The following is a 21,477-nucleotide window of genomic DNA, read 5'->3' on the forward strand; positions in this document are numbered from 1 at the left end:
TAGATAGATAGATAGATGAAGTTAAAGTAAGGTGTTCAGTGAGTATCAGTGGATGGAGAATGAGAAAAGGAGGTTAACATATGTGAGTCTGCATTATTTAAGATAATTGGGGGATGGGAGATGCTGCAGGTAGAGATAAAGACGATGTGAGAAATTAGAGTGAGCGAGACAGAAATGAAGCAAAAGATTGAGCACTGCACAGGTCAAATATTAAAGATTATATTTTAGTATTTAACATTAATAAAGCATAAACCAAGAGATAACAAAAAAGACAGTTTGCCAAGATGGCAGCTTCTACACTAATTTTACATTACATGCAGCCAACAGGCAGGGTTGTACAATTAATCTGTTACAGCATGAAGCAGGGACTATTTGCAAGTAATTTATGCTTTTAGTGAATCCTTTAGTCAGTTCACCCAAATTACAGAAAATGCTTTTTCACATACCTCTAGTGGTGTCTCACCATGCAGATAGTTTTAGCTTTATTTTTTCCCTGGTTTTAGATATTTGAGCTTTTACACTAAGTGTCTGTTACCACCCAATACAACGATGGTGAGGCAAAGTTTGTTTGTGCTGCTCACAGCATTAAAAAATCCTAATGTTCTGTAAGGGGTCCTTGAGACCCCTGGCCCTCTTTAATTGCTCTAACAGCATACTCAACATTGTCCATTTTTGATTTATTAGAATGTGCTTAGTATATGTAACAATTCATGAACATAACCTAACCAAGACAGTTTTTGTGCCTAAAACTAACCACACCTTAATCACAGTGGTGTATGCAATGTTAACAAATACTCTATAACCTATCTGTAGGTGGACTATCCAAATAAAGTGCAACCAGAAATTCAACATCCATGTGTATTTCACAAAATATAGTCCACCAACATTTTTACACAGGATGCTTAATCGTCCATATAACAGCTGGTCACAGTGAGGTCTGTGCATTATCTGATATATGAGTACCAGGGACACTGTATCTGGAAAGAGATGTCCCTGTCGAATCTTTTATATGTCATTTTTAATGCTGCGAGAACCACAAGCTAACTTCCATTCACCTCCATTGTACTGGTGTGGAGACAAACATCTCAGAGATCGATGTTTCAAAACCTGGAAAAATAAAACCAAAACTATGGTATCCACATTGGTAGGGACCACAAGAAGTATGTCAGCCAGGGTCAGATGGTTCAACACCTCTCTTCTGTATAAGTTCAGGGCTGAACTATATACACTCATTTCTCTTACTCTGAAAAACAGGCATGTATTGACAGTGAAGCACTTCCATTAAGAGGCTGCAGATTTACCGCCTGTGTGTGATGTTTTATTGCTGTAATTTACCTAATGCATGGTGCTCTCTTTCAGGCCTACACTTTGCAAAACCAATATGGCATTCCACACTCAGAGGTATGAGCATTTGTGGAAATATTATAATTTAATATAACATGAGTAGCTTATGGTTAAGTGTACACTGCATTAAGTTCTGCTTTCTGTTTTACAGCTGGCCAAGCTACATCAGCTGTCAATGCAGCAAGGCCTGAGTCCAATTGCCCAGCCTGCATCGACTATCATGCCTGGTATGTATAGCAGTAATTATAGTCAGTATTTGGATAGTGGATTATATCCAACTGCTCTGGCAGTAGAACAAACGGTTAAATTAAACAATTTCTCTTAAATGAGATAAGCAGCTTGCTGAATTTTGCCTATTTGTCTATAACTTGTCGTACCTGCCTTCAGCCATGAGAAGTAACTTGTCAACGTGCCTTTAGTCATGAGAAGTAAAAGCTTGCTGTCATTAGCTGTACTGATTATAAGCTTGTGTCAGTGAGGAAGGAGGGGAAGAGGCTTTGTAGCTCTCTCATAGAAACTATTATGTGAAATGATATGTTCCGCAGAGTCGGAGAACTGGGAGAAAGAAAAGAATGAGAGCTGTGTTAAACATCAGTCCATTAAAATGGAAATTAACTGCTTTACTATATCTAGCAGTTCTCCGCTCAAAGGGCTTTTCCAGCATCTCAATGGTGGTTTGTGTGGAGCTGAATGAATATTAAAATGTCTGGTATGTCAATTTTATTCAGTCAACGCTTGTATTTTCTCTCATTAGGGATGGACTCCAACTCTCAGACATCTCAGGAGCTGCTTATTCCCAATGATGTAAGGAGAAGCAACACAAAACTTTAGAGTTTGTATTCTTCGTGTTGTTACCATTTTCCCATCTGAACAACAAGAAACAGAAAAACAGGAAATCAGTGCTCATCTCACATGTATGCAGCACAGAAGCAGGTGACTACTGATGTCGTAGCTGCAACTGCAAACACATCTGGTGTGACTTCAAAAGAGACGAGAGACATGTTGGCAACTTACTAATTATCCTCATTATTCTAACCCCAGACTAACCCAAGGTTAAAGGGATTCTGAGCTGATATGGATCCTTTCGCATTATTGTCTGGGCTGCAGTTGCAGTGTCTTAGAGTGACTCCCATGAGTGCTCAGTAAATCCTCTCATGTTCCCTGACCTACTTAGAGGCTGTCTGCTGTCAAAACAGCCAATAGGAAAACAGACAAAAATCCTTTTCCTCTTCACTTAGTCTCCACCAGGGTTTGATGAAATGTGTCTCCAATCTCAGAGTAGAAATCACAATTCATAGATTCACTTCAAAATAAAGCCAGGCTACATTTCCCTTCAGATGGTCACTTTAGTTTTAGTTTGGACAGAGAGCATCTGGCTATTAATTGTAGTAGTTTGCTTCCTATTGGATTTCAATTGGAAGAATGAGAGAAAAAGAAAGCTCTCTTCTGAAGCAAAATTTATCATGAAGCCATTTATAATTTATGATTTAATTTGCAGTGTTTATATCCAGTATAAAAACAGCACTAAAGGACAAGGCTGGCATTTGTTTCTGTATTTTTCTTACTGTCAACAAATCAAAAAAGACCAAAACAACATGTTAGTCCATCTTTCATTACTTTCTGATGAAGGACTTAATTTTTAAAAACAGATCACAAATATATAGTTTCATCTTTTTAAAGGGTTAAGGAGTGTTTTAAAACAGCTGGGAACTGCGTTTCTCAAACAGTAAATTGAGAATTTGCTGGGGTCTATTTTCAGCTGCGGATTTATACGCAGTAATGAGTATTTACAGCAGCAGGACTGTGTACAGTATGTCAGACTGACTCAAAATAAACTGCAGTGCCCAACTTCATGGTAATGAAAAACATGTCACCCAGTGCAACAGTGTGGGTCGCTGATATGTTTTTAATCGTGTGTTTTTGGTGTTTTCTTCAGTCCTTTATGAGGTTTTAAGAAAAGAAAAATCTAGAATATTGCCAGTCTTATTGTTTTACCTCTAATAAAATCCTGAAATGGTCTTTACTATAAAATTTGCAGTCCAATATACTTCTTCAATTACAAGTATCTCAAAGAAAAAACAGCAGTTTAAAGGCAAAGGCACACCGATTTTCACTTCACTGTCTTTGTTTCACAATAAAAAGAAGAGGAACAAGAATTGGATTGATTAGGTTTCTCTGTACTGTATGGGGATATAGCCACAACCCTTCAACAACATTTATAAAATGCCTGAAGGCTTTTTTTTTCCTAAGTAAACCCCCACATGCCGAGTGGCACAATGCATCAGAGGAATGAGGGAGTCCAGTGCTATACGTGACAGGGACAGCTGTAAGCTCCAGCCATTGTTCCAGAAGAGAGGACTTATAGCCATGACTGAGCCTCCTCAGCCCTCCGTCCCCCCTCAGGCCGGCCACACTCTGACCACACAATCCCGCTCTGTGCTCACACACTGAACGCTGAAGGAGACTAATGCACACACACAGATGCATTGAGAAACTGCTTACACCCAGTCAGCAGTATATACTGTACTTCTGCGAGGAAAATTTAGCCGGAAGAAAAATGGCTGCTCCCTCACCATCCCATCCCTCTTCCTGTGTCCTTTCAAATGACTGCCTCAGCAGGAACTCAACAATATATAGGCCACTTATAGTTGAAGACCAGGAGCAATGTGCAGCATTAATGTTATTTGTATGCTCAGGAAAAATAATCACTACTGCAAGCATACCTGCGGTGTCTCCTGTGTCATTTATTTAGCTCTGGTTCTATCTTTTTTAGGGTTGTTCATACAGGAATGCTGTTGTCTGAGGTCATACACACCAAAGTGGTTGAGTTGCTGACAGCTGGCATCTATTGACAGCTGGTTTAAAAGCCCAGAGTCCAGTTGAGATTCTTGGTCTCAGTGGGGGAGAGACGTTATCTGTGATTTGAGGTCTGTAGTGGCCATTGTCTCTGGAGTTGCTCTGAAGGCTTGCTGCCCTCCCCTTGAATAAACTACTGAGCCAATAATAGCCAGGCAGACCAACCAGGTCGCTGTGTGACGAATCAGACATTGTGGAACAGGCTGCTTACTTCTCAGGAAAGGAATGTGAAATGCAGGGACAAGCACAGCACCCTGTTTATGTGTGTGTGTATTTCTACCTATGCGTCACTTAAGCTGCCAGCACACACACATACTACAAGTACTTCATCACTGTCCCACTCACTACATATCTGGCAGCATAACCCTGTCGTTGAGCCCTGACACCCTGCACTTGAGCTGATACGCAGCCCCGAGCTCTGGCTCTGTTAAATATCTATTGCTGCTAATAGGCAGGGGTCCAGGTTGGGTAATGAAAGCAGAACAAAAGTGATAATGTATTTTGGAATGCAATAAAACTCGTGTCATTGTCTAATCTACTCTCAGCAGAGGGAACGCTCAAGCCGATGGGACTGTATATTATTTGAGTTATTTTCCCATTATGTTTTCCATTAGTGCGGAGATGCATCTAGCTGGCATGTGTTTGGGAAGTGATTTGTTTGAGAAGTCATCACCACTCTGAGGAATCAATAACCTTTTAGCCACTCAGATTAATGAGAGGCAAATGTGCCTTCTCTCGTCTCTTTTACCGGTGCACACACAGTTGCAATTAAGGGAGACTCGGGGGGGTGCTTTTGACATGCATGATGGATGACCAATCCACTGAAGACAATGTAATTGCAATATTTGAAGTGGTCTGCATTAAGTCAGCTCAACAGTTCTAGTGTTTTGCTTCTGCCCTTTTCGTCAGAATCACTTTCACTTCCATCAACAACCAACAATAAGAAAAAAAAGTTGCATTCAGTCAAATGATTTAGTTAACCCTTTACTAAAGCATTTACCCTGTTCTCTTCAGTGTACAATGATTCATTTTTCCATTAAAGTGACCTTTCTGTCTCGCCTCTGTTCTTCCGCAGCTGATTGGCTCGATCATCGGCCGTCAGGGCACTAAGATCAACGAGATCAGGCAGGTGTCAGGAGCTCAGATCAAGATCGGCAGCCAGCTGGACGGGACAAGTGACCGCCATGTCACTATCACAGGAACACCGGTCAGCATCAACTTGGCCCAGTACCTCATTACCTCTTGGTAAGACCAAGTGTACAACTATCTAATGAATCACTGCAAGAGCAGGCCTGAGAGAAATGCATTGGTTTAAAAGGGTCAAAGGTTATGCTATAGAGTGATAAGTGATAATGAGGTATGTCCTTGTGCTGTGGGTAATTGGCCTCGAGGGAATGCGTAAAAGCCTGGTTGTACTGTACGTCATAGCAGCAGTGTCTTGTTGGTATTCAGTATTTGCAGTACAGCTCTTGCTTCTTTTTTTAATGAACTTTTGCCGAGATCATAACAAAAGACAAAATGTTATAGTAAATTATTGAAGACAGAGAAACTGGACAAATCTGGGCACATATAAGTAGTAAAAACAAATAAGATGATAAAATAATCGTATTAATAAAAGAATAAAAAGAAAAAGGTTAAATAAAATACAGAGACATTTTCCCCAACAAAGAGTTTGAATATTTATTCCCTATTAACTCAAATGTTAGACCAAACTTCTATTTGTCGTCTTTGCTATTAGAAATTCGAAAGAAGCAATGTCTGTGGTTAATATGAACAATTCAGCAAACTATAATTCTTGTTTGTAGCCTGTAGTAGGAGAGACCCGTCTCTTAATAAACACAGTGTGGCAGTGATTTATGCAACCACTCTCCAATATTACTACTATACTTGTTTCCAAAAAGGGGAAACAAAAGAACAATCCCACATTTATCCTCTGGGTTTTGTTGACATTGGCTCTACTTCATCTGTGTGTGTTTGGTGTTCAACAGACTACACTGCTCTATGTGTACAAATAAAAATGTATTTATTAAAATCTAATATATAGAAAAGTATTGAACCTCCTATTTGCCTCAAACGGGGGTTGCAAAAAGTGACAAAATAAGGAAGGATGTCCATAAATCATTGTTATTACACCAAATAAGGATGTTTTATATGTTGTACGGTCTATTCAGGAACCAATGTATCTGTAAACAGACTGATGTGTAAAATCGGTGAAGTTCCCCTTTAATGATTTTCAAGAAACCCAGTTACATTGCCCAGTGTTGCAGCAACAGTATAATCCTCTAATCTTCTTTCTCTGTCCTTCTCTCCCTATCCTCCCTCCTCCTATCTCTGCCCTCATAGTTTAGAGACAGCCAAATCCACGGCCCAGGCAGCCACCATGGCAGCTCCGGTCGACCTCAACATGGCCTTCACCCAGCCAGCCTCCCCAGCTGCTTCCCCCGCACCCACCCTGGCCACCATGGGCGCTCTGACCCCGGCTCATATGCTGGGCACCCCGTACGGTGCCATGCCCCTCTCCAGCCTGCTGGGGGTGAAGTCCGTCCCCTTTCTAACTCTATCCAGCCCCGCCCCCACCGTGGCCGTCACTGCAGCACCCTCCCACAGCTCTCTGGCTGCCTACACCGCCAAAATCTCCTCAGCCAACTGCATCAAAAAGCCAGAGAGACAGAAGTTTGCTCCTTACTGATGTAGGTCCTGAGCACCGTGTCTGGAGAGTCAGATGAAGGACAGCTGCAGTGTTCTTCCACAAAACGCCTGATGTAGCCATATCCGCTGGCAGAGATGCTGTTGACTTTTTATTCTATGATGCACCAACAGAGAAGAGACCAATGGAGATGTGGATAAAGCTATTAAAAGTTATTTACGGTTATAGATAATTTGTGAGTTTCCCATGAATTGATGGACTGCTTTCATCGTCACCTCATCACTGTTATTGATCACTAAAAGAAGGGCTGGAACCTCACCTGAGAAACACATGTTTAAATATCAGTTTTTACATGTGTATCTCAAGTTAGAGATCAGCTATAAGTATTTATCCTTCAATAAATTTGTAAATTATACTCAGATGAGAAATGCTCTACTGTATGATGCTTTTATACAATGTCTATGTTTGCCTCTTGAAGTTTTTAAGAAAATTTGTAAATGTCTGAGGGTGGGTGGGGTTGGGATTTAGTTTGTTTTTTAATAATCTGTGCTATGGTACTGTACTTTACTGTTCAGTGTTATGTTCTTTTGTTGGATTTTATTTTGAATGTGCAACTTGTTTAATCTTTATTTATTAGTATTGTTTCATTTATTAAAAGTATTTGTTTCCTGATGTATTTGTCTCCTAGTTTTTTATCTCTTTTTTTCACTGTTATTTGTAGCACGCTGGTGCACAAAACACTGTCAGTATGTTCATTTGCTTCCCAGGCACTCAAACAGCAGACACGCATTTGAACCAAATCAATGTCAAAGTAATATGGCAGGGGGGAAATGGTGTACACAGAGAGATGCACTGCCAGATCCAGGTTATTTTTGTTTTTTTTTCCAAACACAGGCTGGATGGCAGCTTGTCATTCCAGTTGCCAATGAGAGATGCTTTTTACATTATTGTGCTCTTGTGCCCCAAACAATAACAGCAGAATGAGACAGAGCAAACCCCAAAAGAGACAAGAGTTCTGCCTGCATGCCAAGCAATGCACTGACATGCATGCAAGTGTGCACACACAAACAAACAGACACAGAATCACATACTGAATTCACTCACTGTAAGTCCCTTTAGACAAAATACAGTGAGGCTTCAACACAGACGAGTTTGTGAGGAGGATAGAAAAGGACAGAGAGAGAGAAGAGCTAAAGTGATGCTGTAAAAAAAAAAAAAAAGAAATTCAGTATGTGCATCAGCATGCACCACAGCATCATCATCCTCTGGAGAGACAGCTAGGATCCTTTCATCCTAACTCTTGTCTTTTTTTCTGTGACTGCATCATGGATATGCAAGACACTGAGAGTGCACAGTCCTCATTGTTACCAAAGACCTTCGCTTTCAGAGGCAAACAGACACACGCCTACAACTTCAGTGTTATTCAGCTGACGTCTAATGAGCGGCAAGGAAGTCTATCTATCTATCTATCTATGATGATTTTTTAATGCGTCCTAAATTGTATTTATAAACAGATTAGATGATTATTTCTAACTATCCGACAGGAAGTCTTAATGGGTAACTTGTGCCACCTGTAGGCCACACATCACTGCCCATTACTGAGACTGAAGCAGATCCATGTTCACGATATTCACAGAAATATAACCTTGCATTTATTTATACACAGGCCATGTTTTTCTTTTTTTCATGTGACCAAATAAAATGTCACTTTAACAGCAGCTGCAGTAACATACATCAAACAAAAAGATATGTTGCATTTGAATATCAAAGTAAGATGCTAGTGACAGTGTGAAGCTTGAGCTGGTGAGAGCAGGGACCTCAGCTGTCAGTTTGTCTTTTTTTTCCTTCTGTGGTAGACCCAGGGGTTGTGTGACATGCTGTTAACACACACACACACACNNGTACACAAATGGCTTCTTTTTTTTCTTTTTTTTTTAGGAATGCCTGCACACTATGTAAATACATGCACAAATATATCTCACTCCCCCACACACATAAATACACACACACACACACACACACACACACTTTAAGCAGATCAGTGGTGTAAGTACATTTACTCAAGTATTGTATTTAAGAACAGTTTAGAGGTACTTGTGCTTTACTTTATAAATAATCCTATACTTTTTATTTATTGATTTTACTGCTATAGTTACTTTTACATATAATTACACTGCATAACAAACAGTTAAATGCATTTTTCTGACAGTACTTCTGTATTTTAACTTTTTGAATGCAGAACCTTTTTACTACTTATAGTTGTGTATTTCCATACACATCACCTTTTAAGTTGCTATGGCGATCAATATTTACATGTCCAGCAGTTAAGGAGCAACATTATTATTCATTGAGTTGTGTAAGTTCAATATTCACTCTCTTTTAGCTCTGATTTTTTAGCCTATTCTCCTGAGGGAAATATGTCTCTTCAGTTGCTGAATGTGCCTCTGTGTTCACCAGCTAGTCGCTAATTGTGTCTGTCAGTGCTGAGCAGATAGTGTACAGTGGACTTTTAGAGCTTATTCCCTGAAAATGACGCTATGAGACCAACTTAAACAGTATAGATGTGGCCAGACAGCGAAAACTGTGAGCTGGAAATCACTATAAAGCTCAATAAAGCCGAGGAGAGCTACTAAATCTATAGGTTCATCACTAGTGACCTCTTTCACATTGTCATTTGATTCATAGTAATCAATATATCGACTAAAGCCACTTCAAAGTAAAAGATCTCCATACTTATTACACTACTAAAGCAGACACACACTCAAATCAGTGCAAGCACAACAAAAGCTGGCCTCATTCTCACCACTCTGGTGTCTGATTTGTGTGTTTTCATAACAAACACTGCCCTCTAGTGTCAACTTGACATACTGCTCCACCAATCACAGCACAGCAAAGGTAAGGAGGAAGAGTTAGAGCTGATAAAAGATTGTCTTTAATGTTTGGCATCGTTAATGAATTCCATACCACAGCAGTTATGGGAGTAGGAAAACCACTTTTACAACCAAACACTGTTCGATCATGCTAACACCATATGTACAGGAAAGCACATTGAAAAGTGTATAAAGTATTTATATGAGAAGACTCAAATTCAAGAACGGTGGAGACAGCCACAGTCTAATGGATTTGTCCTTTTTCAAACACTGATTATAGATATTTATCAATTACATTGATCTCTGGAGTACATGTATATACACAAAACAACAATAAACCTTTTTGGGGCATCTGCAATAATTCTCAAAAATATTTCACAATACTGCTGTATGTACAATAACAGAATTTACATTGAAAAATTCTATACCTTGTACCTATATTTTGAGCATCACTTCAGTCACCAGTTATCCTCAATGCCATCGGGCTCACAAGAGATACTCACATACTGTATATATCTATCTTCAGGTTCATCTCCATACAAAGTACAGCAGCTTATGCGGTACCTGGGCCTCCTGTTTCAGTACGGTTTCTGAAATATGTTCACACAACTGATGATCTCACATACAAAAATAGATGTTGTCTAGTCAGCTGACAACTTGATGTACAGTAACACAAAGCATCCACCTGCAAAAAAACAACCAGGAAAACAAGTAATTGTTAAAATATTAGCTATATCCTTCCAACCCACTACATTGCAATAAACAGCGCTGTTCTTCTGCTCCACAAAAAGTAAACCTCTCTCAGTCTGGGCTTCAGCGTTCTTCTAAAACACATCATCAGTTTTCACACAACAGAAGGTGATTGAGAAAGAGCCGCAGGCAGAATAAGAAATATTAGCGCTACAAACCAAACAACAACCTGAAACCAAAGCGGGACGAAACCATACAAAAACATCACTAAGTAGATATCTTTTTTTTTCCTTCAGGGAGCGTATAGTGAACAGAATGAAAAGGAGAGCGGCTGTCGCTAAATGAGCTTCTCACAGTCCGGATGAGAGGTCAAACTGCATTTGAGTGCACTTAAGGCAGGTAGGCGATTCCAACGCTGTCTGAGTGGGCTCCTCGACTAGCCACTCAGCAGACGGGGGCCTAGACAGTATCATTAGACGCAACGCAATGCCACTGCAGCTGTCCAGGGTTCAGCCCTCACTGCTTAATATGGTCTGACAACCATACAGAGAAGGAAAAAGATGGAGGGAGAAAGAGAGAGGGAATGATGTTAGTTTTCAATGTCCAGCAGGTGGTTGAGGTGTGGAGAGTTCTCGTTCCATCCCTTCTTCATTCACCATGAACATTAAACATGACAGGCATGGGACCTGTCTGTCATTGTCCTCAATTTCCCCTCAGTCTTCTTCTGGAGATATCGTTGTCACACAAAAGAGACAAATAGACTTCTTCAACATAGACTGAACTTAAAGCACTTAAACAAAAACCAGCATTGCAGCTTAGGCAATACAAATAGAACATCTCATCTGAATACATTCACGTAGGTTTTCCATACGCAGGGTACGGACGGGAAATCGTCAGTGACTGAAGTTTATGTCCCTTGAGATGCCGGTCCAAGAGGAGAGCTGCGAGTCCAACCTTAGAGACTTGCCATTAATGACAGCCCGGCAGCAACACGGATTAGAGTGCGCCATTTGATATGATTCACTATTAAGGAGCACTTAACAGTGTTTTGAAAAACATAATGGACATAAGCCTTTGAAAACACTATAATGTATTTTGTATTATGCATTTATTTATCAAAATAAGAATTCATAAATATGAAGCATTTAAAGCAGAGAAGTCACTTCACTGTGAATAATAACCTTTCTGTTGTTGCCTCGTGTTGTGAAAATGACATGAAAAGCAAAATTAGGTGAGTTCAGAGCTTATACTGCACCTGGGATCATGTTGGTTATGATCACGGTTGTCATGTTTCACAAAACTGTTGTTGTATTATTCTCAAATGAAAAAACATGCTCACAGACAAGTTGTACAAGTGTGTACAATCAATATCAATTTCTGAACATAGTTGATCTGTCTTACTGTTCAACAGATACATTTCTTTTAATTATATCTAAGAGGCCACGCGGAGCAGTGATGGCAGTTGTGCCTGTAGTTTCTGTAGATTCATCGAGGTTCAGTCCTTCCATTCTTTCCTTTAAGTGCACTGAAATTAAACCACAGAGTAAGAAAGGTCAACTGAACAAACTCCAACTGCTTCACATAAGACTCTTTCTATTACTGCTCCTTTAACTCAGTGCAAATGAAGGGAAGAAGACAAGGAGAAGTGATCTCTAACTGAAATGTAGCTGGAGCCTCGTCATCACTGTGTCTCCTCGTGCTCCTCGCTGATGCACTGCTCCCAGGCGTGTTTCCCCTGGTCCTCCCTGTGGCCGTGAGGGGAGTGGAAGATCCTGCGGGGCAGCGGGATGGGCTGAGGCGGCAGCTCCTCCTCGGGGATGCAGCCCTCTCTCAGGTAGGGTTTGGGTGGCACGGCTGGAGGCTGAGGCCTGCGGTAAGGGATGTGGTGAGGGCCATGAGTGGGAGCGTGGTGGTGAGGCGGCGGCCCATGGGAGTGGCTGTCCAGCCCGGGGTGGGCGTGGGCGTGAGGATGCGGGTGGGTGTGCGGGTGCGAGGCGGGGCTGCGGTAGTGGAATGGGCGGACCTGGTCCACAGAGTCGATCTCTGGTCCGCCGTAGTGGATGTGCAGGTAGGGAGAGGCCAGGTACTCGTCAGGGGGGGACCACAGGTGACTGGGAAGGGGCTCCAAGGCATCGTTCCTGATTGGGCCAGGGTCTGGGTACTGGCCCCCGAAGTTACTCTCACTCAGAGAGGAAACCCCGCTGCTGGCGCTGCCTGACAGAGTGGAATTACTGCCACCCAAAGCTGACTGAGGACTGGTGGGAGAGCCAGGGATCGGGTGGAGAGGAGACTGGCGAGAGAGAGAGAGTCAGAGATAGTGTGGATGTTATGGGTGTCTCGATCTACAGTAAAGAAGAAAGTGTCCACCACTGTCACAACAACCTGAATTTCAATGCTACTCGTGCTGCCTTCACATGCTGTCAGAAATATTGGAAAGACAAGTTACAAATTAGAGAAGATAAGGAGTCAACAACTCCTTCACTCTAACATTGTGTTTCAAACACTGAGGCTTTGTAATTATGACTTGACTGCTGGAGTGAAAGAAATACTGTGTCTACACTCAATCATCAGGCATTGCAACATTATATATTTAATAAAGTGACTGTAAGTGAAAACAATATGTGGGAGCTGACAACTTGGAACTTCTGTGAAGGCAGTGTTACCAGACAAAAGACTGAAAATCTCATTTTATACAATTCTAAATGTGTTTTCCAAAGCTACGATTACAATTTCAGTATCATATCTACACAAGGTTTCATGTAAATTTAAGGACAAACAAGGAGAACAGAAGAATTAAAAAGCAAAAGGATGAAGAGGTGGAAAAGGAAAAGTGTCTCTCAACTATGGACTGCAGCAATATTTAGTGGAGTCAAAGAATTGCACTTTCCATACTTCTACTTCACTAGAAGAAAAGAGTTTACTTTTTTACTCTATGCTTCATGTTTCTGACAGCTATAGTAACTAGATACTTTCCATATTAATGTTTTACGTAACAATTACATCATAATCTTATAAAATCAACACATTGTTAAAGGTTAAAGAGTGGTTCCAACCTGTTTGGCTTATGACCTCATACAAAAACACAGTCTACTTGGGACCACATGTCATGTGCCTGATGACATTCTGACATTTCCCTACTAAACCTCTCTGAAACCAAAAATTAGCTACATAGCCGTTTGTGTCCAAATTCTGTTGTTATGGCTATACATATGATATATTTCTGATGGCTGTACCTTTCGAAGTGAACGGACAGGCAGGGCAGGGGGAGGGTCGCTGTTCTGGTGGTGAAACGCATCACAGTGCATAAGGAAGTGTCCTGCAGAGTGAAGTTCATATGAGGAGATAATTCAGTTATACATTGCTCACAAGTTCTTAAAGGTCCAGTGTGTAACATTTAGGAGGATCTGTTGTCAGAAATGGAATATTATATATATAGGTATGTTTTCATTAGTGTATTATTAGCTAAATTAAGTAATTGTTATGTTTTAGTCACCTTAGACTGAGCTGTTTTATCCACAGACGCTGTGGGTCACCTACCATGGGGGCTATGTTTCTACTTTTGACGAACCAAAAAGTGACTCAAGATATGGGTGTTCATGTTTTTTGCATGTTTCACGGCCACTGTAGTTTCTCATTTGTGGTTGGAAAGGGAGGGTGAAATGAGGAAGTTGCAATCTGCAACTGCACCACTAGATACCACTAAATACACACTGGATCTTTAAATTGATTTATACATGATCCCCTGTGGATGAACTGTAATAATTTATAATCTGTTATCACTTTTCTTCTTGCCATCAAGTCAAATATTTATTTAAGAGAGAGCTAGAGAGAGTTCAAAGCCTGTTTACTTTCTAACCTCCACACAGCTGACCAATCACACTGGATGCCACTATCCTACACACTGGACCTTTAAGTAAAGGTCTTAAATAGCCTCGAAAAGCCAAACTACATCTCACAAGCTCGAGATTTTAACTGGATAACATCACTAACAATAAGTGAAAAGCGACGTAAATTTGAAATGTAAATCTGTTTTCATGTAAAAGGAGAAAGTACCTGGTGGGAAGGACCTTGGTGGGACAGGGGGCATGATTACCCCTCCAGTAGAGGCTGGCATGTAGGACACTTGCTCCCTGTTCTCTCCATCCAGACTCCAGCTGCTGGGAGCATTAGGAAACACTGGAGGGGGAATACATTAACATGTCAACACACATTGTGATACATCTCATGTAAATAATACTGCACACTTCAACCTTTACCTTTCTCTGGTAGGTTCATGTGAGGATCAGCACACGGCTTACAGGGGCTAACTTGCTGAAGTAAGGCACGCTGCATGTGGTTGTTCTGTAAAAAGCAACAGAGTTTTTAAACAGTCTGGGTGGTATTATGTCTTAGTCCCTGGATTTTCTGTTGATGATTTTTCTGTACGTGAAAATGTCATGGCATGTTGAGCAAAACCATTTTAAAAATATCATTAACATTTAATTATTATAAACACATTATGGTGCTTCCCTACCTGTCCATTCTCTGCCATGTTGTAGTACATGGAGTTGTTGGCCCTCTCACGATGAGATGGCAGCAGTATCATCACTTCCCGGTTGTGTTTGGCCTTATCAGGCAAAGATGGGGAGCCTTGAGAGACAAAAGACATGGAAACATTTCTCATTAAATGTAGCAGAGATGTCTGCCTAAATATGTATTTATTTTATGTCTTGCTACCTTCTATATATAATTCATGAGATAGCTATGAAAGATATTTTCAGATTCTCATGTATCTGATCTGAGATAAAAATGATAAAAACATCTAATATGATTTCTGCAGCTGTGTTACTTACCTCTGGCACTGGAGGGAGCAGAGTTAATAATCTGGGAAGAGTTAGAGCGGATTGAGCTCAGGCTGGAGGAAGAGGGGCTTGGCTGCAAAACAAAATATATTCTAAACAAAAAACATTGTTCTATAATAGAAAACATCTTTGCTATATATCCACTTTTTATATTTTATCTAGCAGAAAGGAAACTAATGTAGTTTAAGTGCATTGAGACAGAAGCATTAAAATGTTTATAATCATATAAGTAATCATGTAGGTATTATATGCCAGTTTTATGTGATTTGAGTTTTATAATATACAATACAAACTCTCACAACTTCCACCACATTCATGCCAGTCTTTATTTTCAGTCTTACCTGCATGTGTAATGCCTCCTCGGGGTGCTCCCCCATCAGGCCGTCGGTCATTATGACGAGGTTTCCTGCCTCGCTTGATGTGTGAGAGGACAGGGAGGAGGACGAGTGACGTATTGAACCCTGAAGGTTCAGAGGGCTGAAGGACAGAAACAATGTTGGAGACTGTAAAAATCATTTATTTCTGCATGTTCATGTGAGTGTGTGTCTGTTTGTGTGTTTACCAGCAGAACCTATGAAGCTATATTTCACGTAAAAGTATTCAAACATTTTGGGAAAAAGAGGTCATTTATTGTATACTAATCCTGTGTTATTATAGTGGTTACATGTGGGTTAAGTTAAAGAGTTTATCAGTGGTTAGGTAGCTTAGGTTAAATCATTAACCTATGAAAGCTTTAAATTCTAATATATATACTGGTTAAAGTATTAAAACTTCTCTAGGAAATGTTTTAATGTACAATACATCCATCTTGTGAGCCTGAATGACCAGTTGGGGCTATAACTCTAATTGAGACCTGCATATTCTATACATTTGCCCTAAAGAAATTCTAGAGTGAAGGCGTTTATATGTGTTACTACTGTGATAGATTGGCAACCTCTTTTCCAGGGCATGCTGGGATAGGCTTCAGCCAAAGGTGACCCTGAACAGGATCAGTTTGTGGATGGAATTAAAAGACATTTAAGTTTTAAACTTGGACCACACTTTCATTGTCATTCGGGTTGAGATTCTAGATGCAGTACAATTTGGATGGTCTGTGTGTGACTGACTGACCTGTGTCTGTGAATGAGGCGCACACTCTCAGGGCTCATGTGACTGTGGGAGGAGAGGATGCCTCTGGGAGAGTTGACCCCTTGGCATCCTGCAGGGCCAAATCGATCCACACCGGGCACACCCTGCTGGGACCCAACAATATACTGCTCTGAATATTTACACTGCTCACAGTTGCACATAAGCACACAGCCACACCCACAACACTTTTTTCAGCATTCAAAAATTGAGCCACATGTAGTGCTACTCACATGATGTAATCCGGTCCTCATCATGTGGAACTGGTCTACAAGCTTTTTGTGCAGGGGACGCATCTCTGGATGCACCAGCTTCTCGTGAACAGCCAGCCCCACCCCAAGAATGTGCACCTGTTGGAGGAAATTCTGTTAAACTCTGTTTAACCAGCAGTTCCACATACAATACAATTTAGAGCTGTGTCTGACCTGCTCCTGCATCAAATCCTTCAGATGTGTGATCCTCTCAGTATCCTCGGGGTGACTGCTGATGTAGTCTTTATCAAAGAAGGCCTGTTGCCGGAGAGTCAAAAAATGAGGATCTCCCACAACATCAAATTCAATAAATCCACACATTATTTCCTTCCTCTCTACCTCCTGATATCTGGCGATGCCTCCGTTCACTGCAGCATCTATGACCCCATTTAGGCACATGCTGAGCGGGTTGATGTTGCCATGATGCTGTCTGTGTTGGTACTGGCTGATCAGAGTCCGCAGCTCCTGGGTCTTATTCTCCACCACATAAATGGCATTCTCCAGAGGGCTCACCTCCACCTGGAAATAAATATACACATTCACCCGAATCCATGATAAATGCGGAGGAAGTATGTGTATATAAACACATTTCATACTCCCTTCAGAAGCATGGCTTCTGGTGTGACTCCCCATCTGTTGTAAGAGAGCTTGAGAAACTGTCTAGCATCCCTCAAGTGAAGGAGTACGTGAAGTATAAAATGATAAGGAACGAATGTGAGCTCCTCACCACTTCTCTCCTTTCCACCTCTGCCCAGCGGGAGATACCCGGGAGGGGACGGGAGAGGATCAGGGTCGTTCTCTCAATCCACAGACTCTGTTAAAGATGGAGACAGAGAACAGAGGTTATGCAGTCTGCTATCAACCCCATCTGGTTACATTATAAAGGTCTGGTAAAGAACTGACTGTTTGTTATAGATACATAGCTGGGAATAGTGAATATACACAGTGTTTTTAGTGTAGCATGTAGGTCAGTTGAGTAGAGAGTAAAAGTGAAAAGTCCTGCTGTGGTTTGATTCCAAATGTAGGTTACTGTGTCAAAAGAAACTACAGTAGTGCATCATGTCTGGTCCAAGTCTCTAAAGCCCTGCGGGTTCTAGGTTTTCTAGCACTGTTAGCTGTACTTTTACTATATACGTAAGCAAAGTAATTACAACAAGAAAATGCTGCAGTGCAGTCAGTTCTGACAAAAATGATCAACAGATTAATCAATAATGAAAAAAAATTACTTATTAGCTGTAGCCTTAAATATAATTTAGAAAAACTCCTGGAAACTTTTGCCACATTGCATCATTTTGCAGTGTTTATGACTAATGCACCTGCAGTTCAGGCAGGGGATACTGTGTTAGTCACAATTACAAAGGCTGTTTTTACAAAAAAAATCTTTTTTGGGTGAATATCTGATATCACAATAACAATTTTAGGTTTTCATCAAACATAAGGCAACTTACAGAGGAAAAAATGACTAAATTAACTGAACTGAAATTTCCAGAGTTTGGTCTATTTCATGTTTTTAACAAATGTTACATCTGAATTCAGCATTTCTGTGAGAAACGGACTGAGAGTGGCACCACTGGATCACCCTACCCTAAACTCATTCTCGCGGTCCTTGGGTCCTTTGTGGAAAGGCCTGTCATAGTGGAAGCGGCTGACATTGTTTATGCGGTAGAAGCTCTTGATCCTCTCAGGCACACGCTCCAGCTGAGGCACATCAGAGATGTCTGACACTGGAGTCACCGCATAGATCTGCAAGTCTAGAAGCCAAGTGTCAAGGAAGTGACTGACAGACAGACAGACAGACATGCATATTCACAGAGGAGGAAGAGCAGAAGGGATATTCAAAGGAAATGCTTGCAGAGAGCGTTTGCTCTCACCATCTGATCCCAGTAATCAGCCTCAACAGTGTTTCTATTTGATCTGTGAAAATCTCTAACACATACATACATAAGTACTACAGATTGTAAACTGTGAGCATCACAGCTTACAATCTGTAGCACTTACTGAACAATTTTTTGTTAATCGACCTAAAAAAAATTTGCTTGTCATTTATCAAGCAAAATGTCAACATTTGGCATTTGGAAATAACTGTAGCCATATAAACAAAGTAGGATACACTGAGCGTCACTCTGCAGGATGGTATCGTCAGGTTGGTTGGGATGCTGCATGGCGATGGCTTGTGGAAATTCCCCCAACATCCTTTGCTGGAAGTCCTCGAGCCGTTCATAGTCATAACCACGACAGACAAACTCCTTGTTCTGCAGAAAGGGGACAACTGGATTTATTCAAGACTGACAGGGACATGTTGATGAGAAACTGATGCACATGACTCTGAGACCTCTAGTAAACTAATGCTCTAGATTTTTCTTATTGTTTTAGTACGAGTAGTACTAGCTGTTTTACTATTAGTTGTACTTCTTTAGTTTTTTAATACTAGTGGATAAAATTGAAAAAAATGCATGTGAGGATTCCTGCTGAATAATATAGTATCTCCTGCTGCCTTAAACCTGCAATTACAGATTTCTTATGGCCACACGGGGGCAGCAGAAACAAGCTGTGAACACGATATCAATATATCGTCAGATTTTAAGTTGATTATCTCTCTTTTAGCTCTGATTTTAGTCTCTACCAACGCCTGAGGGAAATATCTGCCTCTTTAGCTACTAAAAGCTCCAATATGTTCGCCAGCTACTTGCTAACTTTGTCTTTCTGCTGTTTAGTACAGGGTAGGTTGTGTACACTGGCTTTTTAGTGCTTTTTCGCTGAAAACAACACTACGGGAGCGGTGAGAGAGAACCAAAACAGCTGCAGGTCACAGAGCTAAACATTGACCTTAAAAAATAAAGAGAAAATATATTTGGCATATTCAACAACACATTTTACATTTGGGTTTCTGATTTTTCTTCATTTTCTTCTTCTTTCTGCCCGCACACACCAATATACCACATACAACCAGAGGCCCCAAAACTGGTTCAACTTACTACACTGTACATAATATGTAAGTGACTCATTTATGTAGTCTTATTTTTAACAACGGCTTTCTATCCTCCACAAGCTACTGCAGCTGACATTGTTGCCTGCTGAAGCATGAAGCATCAGCAGAATTATAACTGTGTCAGGACAGACAAGATGAAACTAGATTCAGTAAGTCTTACCCTGAGGAAGAAAGGAAACTTCCTGCCATAGAAGCCCATTCGGAAGAACTCTGGTTCAATCCTCTGCTGTTCAATGATGTTGTCATAGTACGCTGCCTCCATTTTCTGTCACAGAATGATAAACATGCAAAAGAGTCATGATGAATAATGATTTAATCACACACATTACTGAATCCTCTGCATTTTCTGATGAGTGTGGGTGAGCTCAGGTAATTAGGACATTGTGTTTGACGCCATACGCACTTCACACCGCATAAGAGGATGACAATCTCACCTTCCAGCATCACAGAGGATGCTTGTTTGATAATAACAGCCGAAACAGGACGCACGCAAGACTTTACTCACCCGTATCCAGCTGAGGCTCTGATAATCATACAATGTCTCGTACTGGAAAGCCAGCTCCCGGCAGAGAGAGATTCCATATTCCCAGCACTGCAAAGTCATATATAAATGAGATACAGAGTGAATAGAAGAACTCATTAAAGCTTAATTTATCCTTTATGATAAAGAGAAATCATCATTACAGTGTCCATGTAAGATTAGGAAACTTTGGAGTAGTAGCATTAGATTGTAACTCCAGATTGAGAAAGTATACAAACAATATAAAGGAATTACATAAACACAAAGAATCCCTGAGACAACTGCATGACTGCAGCATCCCAAAATTAAGAAGTAAATACCAGAGCCTAAAGAGGAATCATTATTTGAAAAGAGGGGTAAAAAAAACCTTCATAAGAGTCTATGCGAGTCCTGGTTGTCTACTGAGCTCTATTTATTTTCTAAAGGTCGGAGCTAAAAGCAGGAATATCATATTTGGAATTTGTATGTACATCAACATGCATCTCTGCTTACTTTAAATTCTACAATAATGTTTAAAAAGACAGATCACGATAAAAAGCAACTTGCAGGTTTCATTTACTGAATACTTACTGAATACTTAATGTTTTATGGAAATGATTATTAGAGTTAATGTATGATTTTATGTTTTACAGGTATAGGCATTTATTTGATTTAATTGTGGTGCTGATTTGTTTTGTTTTTACGTTTGTAAAGCACTTTAATAATAATGTAAAGGTTTACAAGGCGCTCCATAAATGAAGTTATTATTATTATTATTATTATTATAATATGTATTATTGTTATATGTTAAACTTGATACTTACAAGGCTATGACATTACATGTCACATACCGTATAAGGTATTTAAGGTAACTTAAAAGTTAAAAACATAAATTAAATACAGAAATAAAAACACAGTTAAAAGAAGAAGAAAAGAAAGAAACGTGTATATGTGAGGTATATATGACAGTAATTGCACAGGTGATTCTAAATTCTAAATCAAAACCTAAATTGGTAGAAACTGTGGGAAGCACATATTTAATGGCTTTTGTCCTGGATGGATTTTCACATTTGTAACAGCGAGGAGGATTCCACAGGTACACAATGGCTACTTATTTTTTGTACAAGAGCAGCAATAAAAACTAGAGATGACACAGAGTTAATGAAGGAGGCTACTTTTATCTCCTTCTCAGCTGCTCCCAAAGTCCACAGGGCATTGTCCTCTCCAAAGCACAGAGACCAGCCAACTGATCTAATTTTGTGGATGAATACCAGCCAGCGAGGACTGATTTAGAGAAGCAAATCACATTTGAGCATACATCTGACCCTCACTGAGCAGCACTGTGATGTGGGCAAAGGCTCCATG

The 21,477-nt window shown here is 40.4% G+C and overlaps 2 protein-coding genes across 4 annotated transcripts in view; one reads left to right on the top strand and one right to left on the bottom strand.

Moving 5' to 3' along the window:
• The window catches only part of pcbp4 (poly(rC) binding protein 4), a 33,123-nt gene extending 25,771 nt beyond the window's left edge, over nucleotides 1–7,352 (top strand). For 2 of the 3 annotated variants that reach the window (XM_035657436.1, XM_035657434.1), the window contains 5 exons: nucleotides 1,360–1,401; nucleotides 1,496–1,571; nucleotides 2,099–2,148; nucleotides 5,276–5,445; nucleotides 6,544–7,352. In XM_035657436.1, coding sequence (XP_035513329.1) covers nucleotides 1,360–1,401; nucleotides 1,496–1,571; nucleotides 2,099–2,148; nucleotides 5,276–5,445; nucleotides 6,544–6,889 — 684 coding nt within the window. In that variant the 3' untranslated portion in view covers nucleotides 6,890–7,352. The remainder of the gene's footprint in view (nucleotides 1–1,359; nucleotides 1,402–1,495; nucleotides 1,572–2,098; nucleotides 2,149–5,275; nucleotides 5,446–6,543) is intronic. The other variant, XM_035657435.1, reaches the window with a different exon arrangement.
• A 2,444-nt stretch (nucleotides 7,353–9,796) lies between these two features.
• The window catches only part of LOC118323864 (dedicator of cytokinesis protein 3-like), a 45,499-nt gene continuing 33,818 nt past the window's right edge, over nucleotides 9,797–21,477 (bottom strand). Inside the window, exons 39-54 of the mRNA XM_035655920.1 lie at nucleotides 20,119–20,205; nucleotides 19,774–19,878; nucleotides 18,735–18,876; nucleotides 18,209–18,375; nucleotides 17,352–17,438; nucleotides 16,964–17,143; nucleotides 16,799–16,882; nucleotides 16,607–16,723; nucleotides 16,359–16,501; nucleotides 15,590–15,725; nucleotides 15,240–15,321; nucleotides 14,921–15,036; nucleotides 14,664–14,748; nucleotides 14,461–14,583; nucleotides 13,641–13,723; nucleotides 9,797–12,697 (exon numbers count right to left, since the gene is read on the bottom strand). Coding sequence (XP_035511813.1) covers nucleotides 12,089–12,697; nucleotides 13,641–13,723; nucleotides 14,461–14,583; nucleotides 14,664–14,748; nucleotides 14,921–15,036; nucleotides 15,240–15,321; nucleotides 15,590–15,725; nucleotides 16,359–16,501; nucleotides 16,607–16,723; nucleotides 16,799–16,882; nucleotides 16,964–17,143; nucleotides 17,352–17,438; nucleotides 18,209–18,375; nucleotides 18,735–18,876; nucleotides 19,774–19,878; nucleotides 20,119–20,205 — 2,346 coding nt within the window. The 3' untranslated portion in view covers nucleotides 9,797–12,088. The remainder of the gene's footprint in view (nucleotides 12,698–13,640; nucleotides 13,724–14,460; nucleotides 14,584–14,663; nucleotides 14,749–14,920; nucleotides 15,037–15,239; nucleotides 15,322–15,589; nucleotides 15,726–16,358; nucleotides 16,502–16,606; nucleotides 16,724–16,798; nucleotides 16,883–16,963; nucleotides 17,144–17,351; nucleotides 17,439–18,208; nucleotides 18,376–18,734; nucleotides 18,877–19,773; nucleotides 19,879–20,118; nucleotides 20,206–21,477) is intronic.

Source organism: Morone saxatilis, unplaced genomic scaffold (genome assembly GCF_004916995.1).
Source record: "Morone saxatilis isolate NCDOM2014 unplaced genomic scaffold, NCSU_SB_2.0 Contig15, whole genome shotgun sequence".
Classification (NCBI taxonomy): Eukaryota; Metazoa; Chordata; class Actinopteri; family Moronidae; genus Morone; species Morone saxatilis.